At 47.8% G+C, this 19,624-nt stretch overlaps 1 protein-coding gene, 1 long non-coding RNA gene and 2 gene segments (V, D, J or C); 1 reads left to right on the forward strand and 3 right to left on the reverse strand.

Moving 5' to 3' along the window:
* Positions 1–19,624, reverse strand: part of LOC126929708 (immunoglobulin lambda-1 light chain-like) — a 340,164-nt gene that overhangs the window by 273,795 nt on the left and 46,745 nt on the right.
* LOC126929707 (immunoglobulin lambda-1 light chain) overlaps positions 1–19,624 on the reverse strand; it is a 309,873-nt gene that overhangs the window by 254,747 nt on the left and 35,502 nt on the right. The window lies entirely within an intron of this gene.
* Positions 1–19,624, forward strand: part of LOC126929794 (uncharacterized) — a 39,652-nt gene that overhangs the window by 4,344 nt on the left and 15,684 nt on the right. The window contains exon 3 of one of the 2 annotated variants that reach the window (XR_007717269.1): positions 546–692. The exons of the other annotated variant lie outside the window; for it this stretch is intronic. This is a non-coding gene — a long non-coding RNA (uncharacterized LOC126929794). Of the gene's footprint in view, positions 1–545; positions 693–19,624 lie in introns of those variants that run through there. 2 annotated transcript variants of the gene reach the window in all.
* Positions 2,027–2,892, reverse strand: LOC126929751 (immunoglobulin lambda variable 3-21-like). The segment is given in 2 exon segments: positions 2,027–2,442; positions 2,847–2,892. Coding segments are annotated over 2 exon segments (447 nt in total).

The following is a 19,624-nucleotide window of genomic DNA, read 5'->3' on the forward strand; positions in this document are numbered from 1 at the left end:
TTTACTGAACTGATCTCTACAATAGTTGAATGATCCTGGAAGATGAATTTGGATTTGTACAGATCCAGACAGGCAATAGTGGCATTTGCAGTATCTGTGCCAGATGGGGATCTCCTGGAACAGAATGCTATGGTTGCAGGTGCACAGTTACATCATTGAAGCAGATACTGAGGTCTTGTCTATTCCCCTCAGAGAATAGGATCAGAATCAATGTGCATTCACGTGGGATGGGCAACCGTATACATTCACACTTTTTCTGCCGTGCATCATTATTTCTCCCTTCCCTGTCATGATATCACCCATTGTTTTCTGTGCCCAGAGCAGGGGGGCTCTGCAACAGGTGCAGGCAGGGTTGTGAGTGTCTGGCTGTTGGGGCCAGAGAATCCAGCAGACTCTACCATGGGAATTAAAACCTACTGTACGTGCTCAGTCAGGACAATAAATGATCCACATTGAGATGGAGGTGGCACACGTAGAATGGAGCAGGAGCATTGCTCAAGAGCACTGTCTTCCACATAAGCAATTTCTCCTCTCTGTTGTTCCAGTGCCTCTTCCTGGGTTCACAGTTCCATTGTCTGGTGGAGATGGGGCTTCCTGCACCAGGTTACTCAACAGCACCTGTCACCTGAAATACTCCTGACCAGCTCTGTCCCATAATGGTATGATACAATCCTCCTGTGACGCATGGTGTCGTCACCACATTAAATATAAAAAGATAAGAAAAATAAATATGGCTAAATAGTATATTTTATTCTTGTCAATAAAGCAAAATACTACCATTTTCACAAGTTATCAACATGAAATTATTGATGAGATAAATTACATAGGTTTTCATGGCTATTGTTATTGTAATTTTTCTGGAGATCAATGATTTGGGGACTGTGTAGTTGATGGGGATGTGAATGGGTTTTCTTCTGTTGACCAAGGTGGACTGCAGTGGCTTTTGATGTGACAAGTGAGCTATGTCTTACCTAGTTCATCACATCTACATATCTCGTTGGGATGGTAGAAAGGAGCGACATTTGCAGAAGATGTGGCAGCTCACCCTCTGGGTCCATCTGTGGTCCCTGAGTGGGGTGAGGCTGCTCTGCCTGCCCCAGGGTTCCCTGCAGAGAGATCTGACTCCAGCTCTCCCTCAACCCAGAGCACCTGGCAAGTCAGGCTCCCTTTTCAAAATTCCATAAAAATTCAAGGAACCATCAGATTGGGCATTTCATCATTTACTCTGAAAATTTAGAACAGAAGCCAGAGTGTTCAGTGTATAGTGGCCTCCTCAGGTCCCTGATGGCCCATGTAGAGGCATTTGGCCATCTTAGATGGGGTTCACTGGAAGCCGGCTCTGAGATGGAGATTTCCACGCACAGAAGATTTAGAAGGGAGTGAGGGAGGCAACACTGGGCAGAAGGAGACCCTGACTCATGACGGGGTTGCCTCTGAGGCCTCAGGCATCCACACAGGGAGCTCTGGAGCTGGGAGGCCCTTCATTCAGTGGCATCTCAAATTGAGGCAGGGACTTGAGACCTTGGTTGATGAAACCGAACCCCTCTGAGGAGGGACATAGACTTGAGGCAGCTTTCTGCAAACAATAGCACTTCCCAGTGAGGGTGCAGCTCTGAGCTGCTGGGCTTCTCAGCAGTGCCAGGTGGGTCACATGGAAGAGGGGATCTGGGCAGACTTCACAGTGTCCCCTCCTCTGGTTTGCTCTGTTGGGAATCACAGGCTACCACACAGCCCGGGGGCCAGGACCTCAGCAGAGCTGGGCAGCAGTTGTGGGGCCTGATCCAGACAACAGGTCTAAGGTTGGCCTCATGCCCACCATATGACCATGCAGGGGCAGGACAGCGGACAGAGGTTGCATCTGTCTGTCTTTCCACCCAGACCCTCATTCTCTAACTCACACAACAGCCCCAAGTCACCAGATGATTCTAGCGCTTCCAGGCCATGTCTCTGCCTGATGTACACTCTGTAGAGACTCCTGGAGGCGGCTGGAGGGAAGGGCAGGCCGAAAGGCTCAGATCCAGGTGAACTGGACCAGATTCACTCATGGGTTTATCCACAGGCCTCCCCGGGCTGGAGGAAGAGGGTGACAGAGGCTGGGAGGGTGTTTTTGTCCCACTTCCCCATCTGCCTGTGCCACTGTGGCGTATTTACTACTACTGTCCCACACCTGACAGTAATAGTCAGCCTCATCCCCGGCCTCGACCCCGCTGATGGTCAGGGTGGCGGTGTTCCCTGAGTTGGAGCCAGAGAATCGCTCAGGGATCCCTGAGGGCCGTTTGCTATCAGCATAGATGACCAGCACAGGGGCCTGCGCTGGCTTCTGCTGGTACCACTGCACATTTTTACTTCCAATGTTGTCTCCCCCACAGGTGATCCTGGCCGTCTGTCCTGAGGCCGCTGACACCGAGGGTGGCTGAGTCAGATCATAGGAGGCCGCAGAGCCTGCAAAGGTTAAAAGAGAGAGAGAGAGAGGGATTGGCTTGCAGGTGAAAGATCCGTCTTATGAAATCCCTTGCCATGCTGTCCGGACAAGTTCCAGAGAGTCTGAGAACCCTCAGTGTATCCCCCGCAATCAGCCCTAGTCCCAGTGGCCCATGGACTTTCCTGTTGCGTGGAGCCTTTGAACGGAAAACCCACTACTCTCTCCTGGCAGGTGCAGCCCCTCTGGCTCTCACAAGCCTTTGAGCAGAGTGTGCGGGGAGTTCAGTCCCAACAGCCCCCACCCTGCAGCAGGGTCATGAGCATCCTGCCCACCACAGGCAGGGCCCTCCTGAGCTAAGAGTCAAGGCCACACTGCACCCAGATCCCTGGGGCTGGGCAGGTTGGTGAGACCCTGGGGGGAGCACCTGTGCAGTGAGCGAGGAGGCCGAGGAGGAGAAGGGTCCAGGCCATGGCTGAGGCACCGCCAAGGCTGCTTCCTGAGGCCCAGGCTGGGCAGGTTCCTCCCAGGCCTCTCTTATCTTCTTACTGGAGAGAGCGGCCCATGATGCAAATCAGCAGAGTCAGCGGCTGCTGCTGGAGGAGATCTGTGGTTTCCTGAGAAGGGCTCAGCCCAAAAGGAAACAGAGAGAGGAGGTGTGGCCCCTGTTTACCCACCCCCTCAGCCCATGCAATTTTCCTTCACCCACTGATCCCATGGTCTGGGCTCACATCTTTAACCACGTTGTGCCCAGCCTTGCTCCTTGGCTGGGTTGGTCGTGGAAACGCTCAGAGGTGACTTTCTCTCTATTATCTAGGGGATATAAAGTCCTTCCTATGGGATTAAGGTTGGCGGTGTTTCAAGAGGTTGTTAGAGGCACGGGGCGATGGGGGAATTGTCTGGGGTCCACTGTCCTTTCCTCCATTCCATCCTGGCTCAGGAGGGAGGTGATTCGCTGTTTTCTGCTTCTCTAGTAATATCCTGGTCGTAAATATTTTATGTCAGATATGAGATGTCTGGTAGAGGCCTAAATGCATTTTAAGTCACATTCCAGAGCCCAATGCCGGGACCCTCTTCATTCTCACTCATATCCAAGACACATCCAGAGCCCAATGCAGGGATCCTTTTCATCTCCGTCAGGGGACAGCACAAGCCTTGGACAGGTGCAGACCCCACTCCAGGGCACAGCTCTTCTGTGCCAGAGGAGAATGCAATCCTTGGTTGCCAAAGGCACATAGAGTTTTGGAAGATCCATGGGATGCGGTACGTTTCTGCCTTGGCTGTGAGTTCTGTGCCAGGTCATATGTGCTGTGCCTCAGTATCCCCAGGGTGCTGTCAGGACCAGGGATAGATCAGGAGGTGAAGGAAATTTTTGCTTCATGAGAGAATGAGAGGGGGCTGCAAACTCCAAGACCCAGGAAATGAATGTTTATTATAACTAAGTTGTCTTCAGTTGCTGGGAAAATGTATCAATAGATAAAAACTTAAGTCAACAAAAGATTAATGAGTAAGCATTTTGTGCCTCATAAGGAAATCAAGAAATGTGAATTGGCCCCAGGACAGAGTTGGGCAAGACCGGGAACAGTGGATGTTGAGGGGTGGCCAGGGAAGGAGAAACCGCTGTGTCTGCAGGATAGGGGCTCCCAGAACAAGGGCAGGGATGTGGGACACGTGTGAATACAGGATGGGATGGTATGTGTGAGAGTGAGATGGGATCCAGGGCGATGGGAAGAGGCAAAGTGCCTGAATCTGTGCCAGAAAAATAGGGATCATCTCCAAGAGTCAGATCTGAGAACCAGGAAGTCAGAAGAATTTAAATATAGGTGTCAAGGACAAATACTCTAAGAAAAGAAGAACTTCTTTCCCTCCGGATCCCAGTTCATGGTCACTGACCCTCCCTGCATGTCAGCATCCCCTAAATGCTAGGCCCACCCATCCCCAGTGTTTCTGCCTGGTTACTCTCTGCTGCCCCCTGGTGGCCACTCTACGCTGGCTGCTGGAGGCTCAGGGGCCTCCTGGGTCCAGGTGTAGCTTCAGAATCTGCTGCTCAAGTCCCTGATTTCTTCATTCATGGACTGCTGACCTCACGGAAGAAATTCCTCTTCTCTGTGAGGCCCCTTCCTGCCTCAAGACATGGCATAAGGCTCTCAAGATTCCTGATGGAAATACAAACACTACATGTAGTAGTGGAGGTTTCAGGTTCTTCCTGAGGCTCCCTGCGTGTCTCTCTGGGTGGTGGGTGGTCCTGAAGGGGGACTGAGGCTTGGTACTGAGGGATGCAGGACTCACCGGTGGCTTTGACTGGTTCTGGATACAAACAGAAGGCCAGCGTGGGTTGCTGGTGACTCCTGCAATAAAATAGAGACAGAAGCTCATTCATCCAAGAAATATTCCCCCTAGCCCACTCTGTCCTGGTAAGACAGCTTTTTAGGAATTCAGCATGAGGAAGACACAGTCCTTGCTCTGAGGAGTTTCCTGTCCTATTCCTGGGTCAATGCAGTAACCAGCGCGTGGGTCCAGACCAGGTCCCAGCCCCTCCCTAGTTCACCTGGCCCTGAAGACACTCAGGGGAGTTGGTCCTGGTCACTCTCCTGTACCTGGTGCCCACCAGTCAGCCCTGTGGGGACCCCCCTGCTGCCTGTGTGTCTGGTCCTGGGCCAGCTTTCTGGGGTCCTATTGGGTCACCCAGCCCTGCTTTCCCTGAAGTTCTAGAGCTTTGCTGACCCAGGAGCAGAGAATTCAGGGAGTGCACTTGACAAGGAAAGGAAGGGCCTGTGAGAGGGAGTGACAATGTCAAGGCCACTGGGGAAGGAAGAAAGAAGAGCAGGACCAAGGAAGTCCTAGGCCCACAGTGATGAGCTCTTCTGAGTGTTCTGGGACCTGTCTGAACTTGGGAAGGGGACATGGGAAAATCCTGAGCCAAATTTTTGGGGCCCTGATGCAAACAGCTTCCCCTCGTCAGTTCCTCCAGCTGCCTGTGGGGAGTGCAGCTCTACCTGGACATGGAGCCAGTCAGGGCCTGGGTGGGCAGCCAGCTCCCTGCACTCATTGGCTGATTAGAAGACTCAAAGTAAGTTATTCCAGGTTTTAATCAAATATAGGCCTTTTAATGATCTTTTTACCTGACACATTTTTAATATAATGTTTAAGGATTAGGGATCCCCCTACAAAAATGATCTATCTATGTTAATATTTTATTAGCTTAGTTAAAAAGTTGTAGATATATTAATACAATACTATTTCTCAGTGCTTTTTTGAGCAGAGTGTCATTGTCCTTTATGTTTTTCCCATTTCCATAAGGTATGGGACTGAATACAAGCCATGAGCAGGACTGTGTCTCACAAGCACACTGCCCTCCCCCATCATGGTCTGGCCATGCTGAGAAGCCCCACTTCAGCCTGTAGAAGGTGGGGGCTGTACCCCAGGTTAGAGCTGGAGCATCTGTGGGGATTGAGGGCTGATTTGGATGCGGGACCTGGCCTGGCTCCTGCTGGTTCTCTCTGTATTGTTGCCTGCTCCAGTCTCTCCTGAGAAGGTGGTGGACAGGTGTCTCATGCCCACCTCTCCTGGGGGCAGCTGAGTCTGTAGGAGACCACAGAACCTGTGGGTTGAGGAGACTTTGAGGCTCATTCTCAGAGACCCATCTCCTGGAGCATCACCTGGGCTTAGGGTCCTGTGGGGACATATCCTGGGGGCAGCATCTGTGCAAAGAGTAAGCAGAGGTAACAGGTCACGGTCACAGGTCATGGGGAGATGTCCCAGAGCTTTGACTCTGGAAACCATAGCTGACCTGTTTTCCTCAGGCCTTCTCCACACTCTCAAAGGTCCCACAAAAATGCTCCCTCTATCACGCTGGACTGGAGAGAGCTCGGAGGCTCCAGTGTGGGAGTCACGGGTTTGGTTCATGTGGGATTATTCTTCTCATATCTCATAGGGGAGGGATTATTTGAACAATCTTAAAGGAATTACAAGAATCCCATACCCACGGTTGTCTGTGAAGCTCACAGGGTGGGAAGGTGTCTCCGTGTTGCTAGGGCCCTGGCCATTGTGGTGTCTCAGTCCCCCTTCTGCTGCTCTGTCAGGAGCAGACCTGGGTGTACATGTGGCCCATCCTGGACAAGGTTCTATATAAGCATAACAATATCTGATGACACTGACTCAGCAGTGACTATGGCCTGTGCCTTGCCTGTTTGTGGGCCTTGCCCACATGAACTCATTTAACCCAGAAGCACGTCTGAGGGAGAAGGTAAGTGAGAAAAATAGAAAAGTTTTGAGTCTGGGACATTTGACACTGCCAGCACTCCCTGGCAACTCCAACATGCACGTGTACACACACTCACACACAGCATATGCATTTACACACAGGCACACACACCAACAGACAGGCATATGCATTTACACACATGCACACACACTCACACAGGCATTTGCATTACACACATGCACACACACACACATAGGCATTTGCATTTACACACATGCACACACACAGGCATATGCATTTACTCACATGCACACATGGCACTGCTTTGTGTACATGAGAAAGGGAGCACATCTTCCAGCCTGCAGTCCTGTTCTCTGGGCCTGCAATTGCAGAGACCTGAACCATTCTGAGAGACATCAGCAGAATGTGTTCCAGCAGAACTACTTTGTTTTGTCCAGGCTCTCTGATGGACATTACTCTCCTGCTTGCCTTCCTATAGCTGGCCTTGCTTGTGATGTCCTGGTGCTGAGTGAGATGCTCAGTTTTGCAGAAAGAGTCAGGGAAATCTGCTCAAGACTGACAATCAGTTTTTGACCTGTGGCCATTACAGTGGGCTGCATGGAGGCCTGACTGGGCAGGCACAGATGGATGGGCATTAGGGCTGGGCTGGTGCCACTGAAAGGAAGGGACCCTGGGGACAGAGAGCAGGGGAACCCCCTACTGTTTCCTCCAGGTCAGTCAATTGAGCACAAGGGGGAGTCAAATAGGCTCATAGAATGCAAAGGCCACAGCTGCACTAACCTGGGCTCAGGATAACCAGGAACTATGGTTGGAGGGGAGAAGCAGATAAGCTCTCTGCTTATCTGAGGCCCTGGTCATAGAGGGATGGCCAAGGACTCTAGGGCCAGAAGATAATAAACACCCTTCAAATGAGCTCAGCTCTCTTCCTTCCCCACTGACTCTCCACTGCCTCGTCCATGACATTGATTCTGCAGACTCCTCCCTTAGCTCTCTAGTAGATTTCACCTGGGAACAGTTTCTGAGACATTGTGAGAGTTGGCAGGAGAATGTCCCAGGATGCTCGCCTCCACTCCCAGGCCTTCATTTAAAATCATTAAAGTCTCTCTTTTCTTAACCCTCTGAAACCCTCTGCACTGCCTTCCCTCCATCCCCATTCCAGGCCCAATTGTCATGAGTGATGTTGGGAATAATTGCTGCCAACTCAGGAGCAGCTGGGGTGTGTCAGACCATATGTTATGCACTTTACAAACATGATTAAGTGACATCCCTGCAGCCTCAATAGTGAAGAATGGCTATGAATTCTTGTCTAACTTTTTTTCTCAGAGGTTTTTTACCTCTCATAAGGATAGTTTTCTGAGAGATTAAATGCCTTGCTGACACTCACACAGCTGGAGGTAACAGAAGTGTGCTTCAAGGATAAACCTGGCTGCCCCTCAAAGCCAAGCTCCTGAGGGCTGCATTATTCAGACGACCCCTTGCAGTAAGGATGTGCCACTATCTGTGACACATAAACTGTGGGGTGGGGGATTGCACAGAAACAGAAGCCTTATGTGTGGGGGATTCTCCAGGGTGATTCATCCTGGGGGTTTAAAGGATAACAGCTTTAGGGGGTTTCACCTCCTCTCTCCTGTTGTCATCTGGGTGTTCAGAAATGTCAACTTTCCCACTTTGTTTGCTGAGATTGGAAGAGAAGAGCGAGTCAGCATCAGAGACATCTGTGAGTTACATTTGGGAAGATCACATCTGTCCACTCTATTTAAATAATCTAAATATCCATAAGTTGAATTTAATAATCATTAGCCATGGCATATTTTTGCCAGTGTTTGGGAAAAACAAGCTGATACAGAAAATAGAACAAAATATAACACAAGTTAAATTGTTTTAAGAATAGAGTATGTCCTTATTAAGAAAGATAAATTGCAGACAGAAATGGTATAGTCAAAAGAAAATTCATCACATATGCATATTAAACTACTATTTCCAATGTTACCGTTAAGCATCCTCATTTTGCTGTGCAAATAAAGAGTCTCCTAAGGGTTATACAAAAGTGCATTATTTTTTCTATTTGATATTGAGATTCCCTTGTGAGGTGAGGGTGGTCTTGAGTGTAGAAAAATAGAATGTTCCATGGGATGTTTCCTTATTCCTAAAAAATAATTTTATAGGAAAAGGTAATTTGCAGCATAAACATATTTCCACCAAAAAGTCCTGTTCTTCTTCTGGCAACTTGGCTTGGGATCTTTATACTTTTAACATCTCAAGCTCTCTTCCTTATCCCATTGTTAAATTCTGTTCTAGAATTTTCATGCAGTATAACAATATTCAATACATTCAAAACTTAAACTATTTATTTACTTATTTGTTATTCTCAGAACTTGCATGTTCTCTTCTGTTTTTGGCTTCAGTCAAATGCTGATATTAGGACCCTTCTCTCTGAACCTGCCCTGGATGTTCCAGCTTTGGTACAAGCTTTCTTGCCCACCTGCCCATCCCTCTCCCTCAGACTTTTGCCTTAGGAGGAGTCTATTCCTGATACATTAAAGCTCTCCCAAAACTCAGAGCAAGCAATGCAGATAAAAGTTATGTGACTGTGACACGGGGCTCTCTTGGGCAAACCCATGAGTCCATCAAATATGATGTGAGCATGTTCTTATCCAGTGAAAGACCTCAGCCTAATACAGGAGGTGAAATACAGTGACCCTCACAGAGAGATACTCAACTAAATCATATGCTGGTGGAATTTTCAACCCTCAGATAAACCTACAAACTAGGGGCTGTTCAACCACATCCTATGGCCATCCCTGGCCTGGCACCTGTTTTTGTGTGGCCCAGAGTTGACCGTTGTTTTTTATCATTTTAAATGGTTACATTGTAAATAATGCTACAGATACCTATGGAATATCCCCAAAGTTGATTCTTGAACCACAAAGACTAAAATAATTGTTTTTTACATTTATTTTTATGTTTTTTATTTTAATAGAGATGAGGGTTCACTGTGTGGCCTAAACTAATCTCAAACTCCTGATATCAATCAATTCACCCGTCGTTTTATTCCAAAGTGCTGGGATTATAGGCGTGAGCCACAGTGCCTGCCCACAAAGACTCAAATTCTTCTTATCTGGATATTTAAGAAAAAGTCGACCAAATCTTAAAAAGGAAAATGTACCGAACTATTTGTGAAAGGGCCCACACTTAAGCAGAAGAGGAGACTCAAAAGTAAAACTATAACAAGTTACCATTTTTCAGTCTGATAGCTTGGCAAAAATTTACACTTTCAACAATGCACTCTGAGCAAGTACTTCCGGCTGGCATTGAAAATTGGTAGAACCCCTCTGGAGGGGAATCTGACAACAGTGGGAGAAAATTACAAGCATACATCTTTCTGAATAGCAATTTCACTTTCAGAAATGAATCCTATGGTCATATTCACACAGGAACTCAAAGGAGGCTGCATAGGGATGTTCGCTGCACTGTTATTTAAGATCAAAGTAGTGGCGATAACCATTAGAATGTAGTTGGCTAAAATTCTACACACAGTGTGGGAGATGGTGATGTGTTTTGGTTGGAGACATTCCTGAAAAAAGCAGTGACTGCAGCAATCAGGCAGCTCCTTGTCACTGTCCCTGCATTTGAAGAGCTAGGAAGAGTTGCACATTCAGGGACCGACCACAGCACACAAGCATCAGGAAGCTGTCCCTGTCCTGGATGAGGGCAGGTTTCCTTTCAGATTTCACAGTGGAAAGGGAAGGAGCTGAGAGAGGAGAATTCTCAAGGCCGCACTGCAGGAAGCCCCTTGCACAGGGTGAGGAAGCATCTTCAGAGCAAAAAGGAAGCCTGAGAACCCAGGGCAGGTTTTGGTCTCAGTTCCTCATGAAATTGGACCACTGTAGAAAGTGCTTCCACTCCTATATGAGCAGCAGTAATAAATAGCCTCATCCTCAGCCTGGAGCCCAGAGATGGTCAGGGAGGCTGTGCTGCCAGACTTGAAACCAGAGAAGCGATCAGAGACCCCTGAGGGTCGATTACTGACACTGTAAATCAGGAGTCTGGGGGCTTTGCCTGGGTGCTGCTGGTACCAGGAGACGTCACTATAACTAGCAATGCCACTGCTGGTTCCAGGGCAGGAGATGGTGACCGACTGTCCAAGAGACTTGGACACTGAGGGAGGCTGAGTCAGGGCAGCCTGAGCCCAGGATCCTGGAAAGAGGGAGAAACACACTCTAGTGAGTCAGTGCTGGGCCCAGGTGAGCCTGAGGAGCAGGAGACTGAGGATCAGCCCAGAGGCCCCTGTAGCCCCTTCCCTGGATGACTCGCCTGTGCCTTGAGTGAGGAGGGTGAGGAGGAGCAGAGCCCAGGCCATGGTGGAGACTTCCCAACAGCACTGTCTCCTGAGACCCCAGCACTGAGCCTGACCCAGCCCTGTCTTATCCCCTCTGCCTCAGACGAGGGCGGGGCCTCCATGCAAATCTGCACCCTGAGCTCCTCTCCTCACCCCACCCTCACCTGGGTCTGGGCTCAGAGGCTTCTGCTTCCCTGGACAGTGGGGCTCAGCTGAGGAGATCAAAGTCCCTGTTTGTCTATTCTGATGGCAGGAACTTACTTTCATTGTACCTGATTTCCTCAGGAGAGAAAGATCTGCTGAAATCCCTTTCCTGAGTGAGCTCCTGGCCCTCAGTGTCTCTGCTGTGAGGTGCCTGTGTCTTTGTGACCCTCCAGGCCTGGACACACCCTGCAGTGCCCTCTGCTTGGCACCCACCTCCAGGCTGTCTCTACTGTCAGGAAATGGAGCTGCCCACCCTGTGGACCCCTCTGCCAGGCGGTGTTGGTCTCTGGTCTCCCCAGCTGCAGGCTTTGTGCTAAAGCATCTGCCACGTTGAATCCCTGGAGCAAATCAGCCGCCACAGGCAGTGCACCCACATCCACACGGGGCACATGTGGGAGGGACCTGTGGAGGGAACACTGAGGACTGACCAGGGCCACAGTCCTGAGCCCGAGCCAATACTCTCAATCCTGTCCTTCCCACCCACGAGCAGGCCGCTTGTTCTTCCCACTCTCTAGTTCTCAGCCTCAGAAATGGGGACCACAGAGTCCACTCTGCACACAGGTGATCTATGGGGATATGAGCCGGCAGGACGAAGGGAAAGTTGTTAACAGGCATTTCTGTGTGCACCACAGTGATATTTATTGTGAATGTTTGATTTATTGGAAGATTTGTTTCCATTTTACTGTGATTTACGTGTCAGGTCACAGAGATGCATCTTTCCTGCTTTTTTGCTTTTTCCCATCAGATCACTTCCTCAGGGCAACCTAAAGCTGACCTCTCTCAACCCTGCAACACTGAAGATACACACACATCCAATAAATACATTTTTGCTTTTTTCCTCAAAAGGATTTTATTATCTTTTCCTGTTTCCCCATTGCTTATGACAAAATTCTTTTAATGTTTCATATTAAAATAAAGATTAATGGATTCAGGTTCCATTTAAATATTATAACATACACTATCCCGTCTTGCCACCTAGATTCATGTCTGAAACCACAACAAGTACATGGAGCAGCTATTTGAGCACCAGGACAGGAAATGGTACGCTGCAGTTTGGGATGGCCCCAGCAGATGAAACACAACAGTCAGTGTGAGACTCCTGGATTTCCTCAGTGTCCCCTGGTTGGGATCCAGACAGCCTGAAACTTCAAGGGGCAAAAACTTGAAAACAAAAAGAGGACCAGAGAGCCATCTTGTTCAGGATTGAAGATAGGAAAGCAAATTATTTGGCTCAAAGTGAAGGCTCAGTCTCCTGCACAAACAGGTGGTTCACCCCTGGGTTCTCATCTCTCTTGCACCAGCGCCTCTCCCTGGGTTCACACCAATGACTTATGGATGGAGACGGGGCTTCCTGCACCAGGTCACTCCACAGCCCCTGTATCCTGAAGGGGTGCAGACCAGCCCTGTCCATTCACAATATGATGTGAGCCTCATGGGAAACCGGATGTCTAGTCATCGCATTAGAAATACAAAGAGAAGAAGAAAATGAGTTAAATAATTTACTTTATTTACCTAGCATATCAAAAATAGTGTCACCTTCATATGTAATTAAGTACAATTATTTGAGACATCTTATATATACTTTGCATGGCTATTGCTATTATGTTTTGAAGAATCTGTGGAGATTGTGTGGCGGATGGAGATGTGAATGGGTTTCCTGTTGACAAGTGTGGGCTGCTGTGGCTTTTTAAGTGTCAACTTTGATAGGCTGAAGGAGGGGTGGAAAGAATGATTTTTTGCCCAGGGTGTGGAGGGTGGAGGTGGGCAGTGTCCATCCTGCAGCTCCCCCTCTGGGTGCATCTGTGGTCCCTGCATGGGGTGAGGCTGCTCCTCCTGCCCTGGGTTTCTCTGTGGGGGGATCTGACTCCAACTCTCCCTCCGAACCCAGAGCACCTGGTGACTCAGGCTCCCTTTGCATTCCATACAAATGCAAGAAACACTCTGATCTCATTGGGCATTTGGATACTCACAATGCTAATTTAGGAATAAACGGGCGCTTTCTAGTGTACAGTGACTTCCTGAGGTCCCGCATGGCCCATGTTGGGGATGGCTGGTGATCTTAATTTGGGTTCCCCGGAAGCAGACTCTGAGAAGGGGAATTGCATGCACAGAGGGTGTGAAAGGAGGTGAGGGAGGCAACACTGGGCAGAAGGAGACCCTGACGCACATTGAGGCCTCAGTGTTTCCTACAGGGAGCTGTGGAGCTGGAAGGATTTTCAGCTCCTCCTATATGGAGGCAGAGCCAAGAACTTGGCCTCAGGTAGTCATGAAACCTAACCTCGCTGAGGAAGGACATAAACCCGGAGGAGGCAGTTTTCTGCGCTGAGCCACACTTCCCAGTGAAGGCACAGCTCTCAGCCGCCACAAGCTCCCAGCAGTGCTGGGTGGCTGAGCTCAGAGAATGTTGCTGAACAGAGAGGGACAAGACCCTGAGAGGGGCAGGAGGCTCAGGCAGCAATATTAGGTGAAGGGCTCGGGCCCTTGGAAATCCTTTTTCCTCACACTGTGCCCTCCTCCTAGAGCACCTCGACCTCGGGGCGTCTCCCAGGGAATCCCAGCCCTGTGGGAGCTGCCCAGGCTGACACCAGGGCCCAGGCACCTCCAGCTGCATTTCCCAGTTGAGGCCCCTCACTGTTCCCTGACTCCTGTCAGTTGGGTGATGCTGTGTGAATGTAGCACTGAGGACAGGTTTACTGCAGCCTGAGGGGATAGGATGCACTTTACTGGGCTTCCAGACCCAGGACTGATCCTCAAACACCTGTTGAGCCTTCAGGGCTGGCCTCCCTCTTAGGCTCCTCCTGGGCAGCCCCAGACTAACTTCTGACTGCAGCTCTGCTGCCCCCTGCTGGTGAAGAAGATGGAACCCAGGAGCTTCCCTCCTCCAGGTGACCACAAAACACCTGACACCTGGGAAGATGAAAACTATGGAGTCCAGCCTCAGTCTGTGCCATATGTGAACCCTTCTGGCTCAGCACAGGGAGGTGGCATATATGGTTGTGGGGAGGTGGGGCAGGTGCATTTATGGTAACTGAGTCTCAGGTTGAAATGCTCGTCTCTGTTCCATGGTTTTTGATCACAGAATGGAGAGTGAAGGATGAACTGTAGCTCTTCTGGGAAAAAAACTTAGTCCAGTGAAATGCAGTTCTCCCCACATGTACTCCTGCTTCCCATGTATACTGAACACAAGATTGATTTTCACACCCCAATAAGAACGGCTGCACTGTAACTGGAGCACCTGATGTTTCTGTCACTAAACTTCGGTTGTGTGCCTGAACCATCATCACCATCATTGTCATGGTATTTTTTCTATTAATCATAAGAAGAAGAAGATTAAGGTAGAAAATTATGACCATAAGTAGGTGGGACATTTCCGTGTTCAATCCACAAACGAGAAACTCTATAGCATTCCCTGCAACTTTGGTTTAATCTTCATGGTTTTATTTTTCCTTATAAACTTAAATATTTATCAAAAGTTAACATTTCAGTGATTAAAATTGATACTTTTCTTCCATAAGATTTTGATCATTTTTGCATATTTCATGTGACACTGTGCTTCTTATTGCTACAAGGCCTTCTCTCCCCTATAGGAATAATCAAAATGTGTTTTAATCAAGTTTAGACCCCTGTTGGATCACAGGCCCCAAGTGGATTCCTGGGCCCCAGGTGCACATCAGGCACAGGTGTACAAGCAGGCCCTGGGTGGGCTTACCTGTGTACAGGTAAGGAGCTGACCTGGGGGGAGGGTGAGCGGCCAGCAGCCCAGAGAGTTCTGAGTAGGTTTTATGGAAGGAAGGAATCAAGGATACTGAACCTTAAAGAAGTGAGTTCACTTCCTTGGTGACAGACCCCATTGGAACTTAGAACTCTGGTAACCAGGCACCCACATCCTAGGGACAGCCCCATAGCCAGCTCCCTTGGTGGGAGATGCTCAGGAGAGCATGAAATTCTCATGCTGCGGCCCCACATCTTGAGGCTCCTCCTTAAGGAGGGCCCAGAGTGAGAGCCTTTTCCCACCATGCTGACACTGGCTCATTCCTCACCCCAGGCGCCTCTGGCCAAAGGTGCTCCCAGGTACCACAGGGCAGCCCAGGGCAAGTCCTGCCAGGCCAGGCCTCACATGTTATCCTGTCAGGGCCACATCTGTGCATTGTCCTTGGCCAGCTGGAGCCTCTGGACTTCCTCTAGGCACAGGCACATGGTGAGGTGGACTGTAGTCTTGGAGACTTTCTGGGAGCAATGTTTTCTGGTTGGAATTCCTTTCATTTAGTGCGGTTGTTTCCATGTGTGGAAATTCCAGTGGAAAGTGACTGACATTGGGAACTCTTTCTTCTTTTTCAGCTCCTGCTCAGTGTGCAGCAATACAGGACCTTCCAGCACCATCTGATGAGCCAGTGCCAGCACTAGGGGAAGAGCCCCTTCAGGGACAGAACTGGAGCTAGAGGCAGCTCCCCTCCTGCCCTTGCCTGGTCCTGCCAAGGACCAGCCCATTAAGGAGCTGCCTGACATCATGGCACCTGCTCTAGCCACTGGCCTCACCCCTGTAGCTGAAAGCACGGCTAAAGCAAGAGGTGGAAGAGAGGGGGTGGCCAGCACAGCTCCAGCCAGCAGCTGCCATTCTACTCTCAGTACTGGGCACTGTGGGAGGCATGGAGGCAGAGACCCGGGTATGTGGCCTGGGCTCCTCTGCCTCACTGGAGAGAGGCGTCTGTCGTTTAGCAGAGCTGCGGTCCTGCAGCTGAGGTGCCTGCTGCTGCTGCTGCCTCTGGAGTTGTTTGCCTGCCTGCAAGAGACACTGGAGAGCAGGAAAAGAAGCCCTGGAGGAGGGGTTCCAGCAGCTCCTCCTGCTACCATAGGTGGCTTCTTCCTCCAGGCATGGAGGTCTGTGCTGAACTGGGCTTCTGGGCTGTTTGCCCCTGAGGTGCCGCTCAGGACAGGCTCTTCTTGACAGCTGGGCAGGGGTGAGGAGGGTAGGGGGCATCTCCAAAGGGTACAGAAATTGGGGGCATCTCCAAAGGGTATAGAAATCGAAGCTTTGAAACTCAGCATTTGTGCCCCAGAGTCGCCATGCCATGCCACCACCTGCCCTAGAATGTATTCAGTGTTAGAATTACAAGTTTCTACAATGAGATTTAAATAAAGTTTGACTTTTTGAAACTTCATATCTCCTTTAACTCCCTAATGTTGTCAGTTGGTGTTTTTGAGGCTATCCTGAAAACCTCTGATCTTTGTGTCTCTTTGCTGGGTTGCTTGTGTGATGGAATTACCATCTAATCAACTGTTACTGGAAATCTTTCAGGTGCGGCTTTTAGAAGACATTGGCCTACTTTTCCTTGTTCTTACTCTCTGGTTTATTGTGGAAAGATGGATCGTGTAGGTTCATTCCTCTAGCAGATCAATCACATTTTGCCAGCAAAGATTTGGCATCAGAGTTTCCAGAAATTATGAGTACAAGTTGATATGTTGGTACTTTAGCTAATCTGGGTGCCAAAACAGAATGACATAGACTAGGTACCAGAGAAACAAATTTATTTCTCATTGTTCTGGAGAAGGTAAAATCCAAGGTCAAATGGTCAGCAGGTTTTGTGTCTGGTGACAGTTTGCTTTCTGGTTCATAGACTGTCATCTTTGTACTGTGTCTTCACATGATAGAAGGGATAAGGGAGCTCTCAGCAGTCCCTTTGATAGGAACACTGACCCCATTCATATGGTCTCTGCCTTCATGATTGAATCGCCTTGCAAGGCCTCACCTCTAAATCCCATCAAATAGGGAGTTAGATTTTAACACATGAATTTGAGGGGACCATAAAATTTGGTCTATAGCATCAGGTCTCCCTGAGCCCTTTGCACTCACAGGAAATCTGTAATCTTCTTTAAGTATTTGCTGGTCCCCTCTGGGTTTAGAGAAATCTTTAATTGCAGCTCTTGATTCAGCTCGGTCCAAGCTTAAATTCTACATTTGCCCACATAACCTGTTCATGAGACAGAGGGAACTTTAGTGGCAACTGACCATTTGGAGTTTTAGGAGAATCCATGGGGGAGGCCTTGGGAATTGGATGAGCAGAAGTGGAGGGGGGAAGGAGGAAAGTGCAGAAGGATATAGAGCAGAATGTGAAAGCAGAAGAGGACCTCTGGATATAAGAGTCAACTGGAGGGCAAGCAAGGTAATTTTCTTTGCATTATAAACTTGGATCCCATATCACGTCAACATCACCTGAAGAATACATTTTTTCAATGCATATTCCTGGGTTCTGGAAATTTTGATTTCATAAATCTGGAGTTATGCCAATTTATCTGTATTTATCATAAGAATTTTGGAGAATTCTGATGAAATTAGACAACAAAGTGGAGCTTGACAACCACTGGTTTAGAATGTATATCTGGAAGACGTTTGATTATATAAAATAATCACATAAAACTGAGGAGGAATTGTTTTTTAAAAGCGCTTGCATATAATTCAACTATTCCTGCATATGAAGTTTGACCACACATTTGGTCTCTACAATACTAAGGTTGGGAACGTGCAGATTATCTTTCAAAAATCAGGTAAACAGAGGAAAGGAGTTGGAGAGAAAAGACAATTGACAATTGTCTGGTAAGAAGAGAAGAGAAGTGAAGGGGAAGGAAGTAGCATATTTTTTGTACATTATTCAATGTCATCTAAATTATAAGCTCAAACGGTGTTTGTAAGAAAGCCAATAATACAAGTTTTCAGAGTGTAGAGAGTGTAGTGCCAACACTGATTTGCTGGGAATGAGAAGTGTACTCTGTCTTGCTGTGTATTGTTGAACAGGCTCAAAAAAAAAAAAAAAAAAAAAAAAAAAAAAAAGAGTCCTTCTTTAAGAAGTGTGTGTTTTCAGAACTGGAAAAAACTGCTTTAAAGTTCATATGGAACCAAAGAACAGCCCGCATTGCCAAGACAATCCTAAGCCAAAAGAACAAAGCCGGAGGCATCACGCTACCTGACTTCATACTATACTAAAAGGCTACAGTAACCAAAACAGCATGATACTGGTATCAAAACAGAGATATAGACCAATGGAACAGAACAGAGCCCTCAGAAATAATACCACACATCTACATCCATCTGATCTTTGATAAACCTGACAAAAACAAAAAATGGGGAAAGGATTCCCTATTTAATAAATGGTTCTGGGAAAATTGGCTAGCCATAAGTAGAAAGCTGAAATTGGATGATTTCCTTACTCCTTATATGAAAATCAATTCAAGATGGATTAAAGACTTAAATGTTAGACCTAAAACCATAAAAATCCTAGAAGGAAACCTAGGTAATACCATTCAAGACATAGGCATGGAAAAGGACTTCATGTCTGAAACACCAAAAGCAACGGCAACAAAAGCAAAAATTGACAAATGGGATCTAATTAAACTAAAGAGCTTCTGCACAGCAAAAGAAACTACCATCAGAGTTAACAGGCAACATACAGAATGGGAGAGAATTTTTTGCAATCTACTCATCTGACAAAGGGCTAATATCCAGAATCTACAAAGAACTCAGACAAATGTACAAGAAATAAACAAACAACCTCATCAAAAAGTGGGCAAAGGATATGAACAGACACTTCTCAAAAGAAGACATTCATACTGCCAACAGAAACACGAAAAAATGCTCATCATCACTCGCCATCAGAGAAATGCAAATCAAAACCACAATGAGATACCATCTCACACCAGTTAGAGTATCAATCAATAAAAAGGCAGGAAACAGCAGGTGCTGGAGAGGATGTGGAGAAATAGGAACACTTTGACACTGTTGGTGGGACTGTAAACTAGTTCAACCATTGTGGAAAACAGTGCGGCAATTCCTCAAGGATCTAGAACTAGAAATACCATTTGACCCAGCCATCCCATTACTGGGCATATACCCAAAGGATTATAAATCATACTACTATAAAGACACATGCACACGTATGTTTATTGTGACACTATTCACAATAGCAAAGACTTGGAATCAACCCAAATGTCCATCAGTGACAGACTGGATTAAGAAAATGTGGCACATATACACCATGGAATACTATGCAGCCATAAAAAGTGATGAGTTCGTGTCCTCTGTAGGAACATGGATGCAGTTGGAAACCATCATTCTCAGCAAACTATCGCAAGAACAGAAAACCAAACACCGCATGTTCTAACTCATAGGTAGGAATTGAACAATGAGATCACTTGGACACAGGAAGGGGAACATCACACACTGGGGCCTTTTGTGGGGAGGGGGAAGGGGGAGGGATAGCATTAGGAGATATACCTAATGTAAATGATGAGTTAATGGGTGCAGCACACCAACATGGCACATGTATACATATGTAACAAACCTGCACGTTGTGCACATGTACCCTAGAACTTAAAGTATAATTTAAAAAACCCAAAAAACAAAAAACAAACAAAGAAGAAGTATGTGTTTTATTGGTGCTGAATT

This window comes from Macaca thibetana, chromosome 10, assembly GCF_024542745.1.
Source record: "Macaca thibetana thibetana isolate TM-01 chromosome 10, ASM2454274v1, whole genome shotgun sequence".
In the NCBI taxonomy this organism is placed as follows: Eukaryota; Metazoa; Chordata; class Mammalia; order Primates; family Cercopithecidae; genus Macaca; species Macaca thibetana.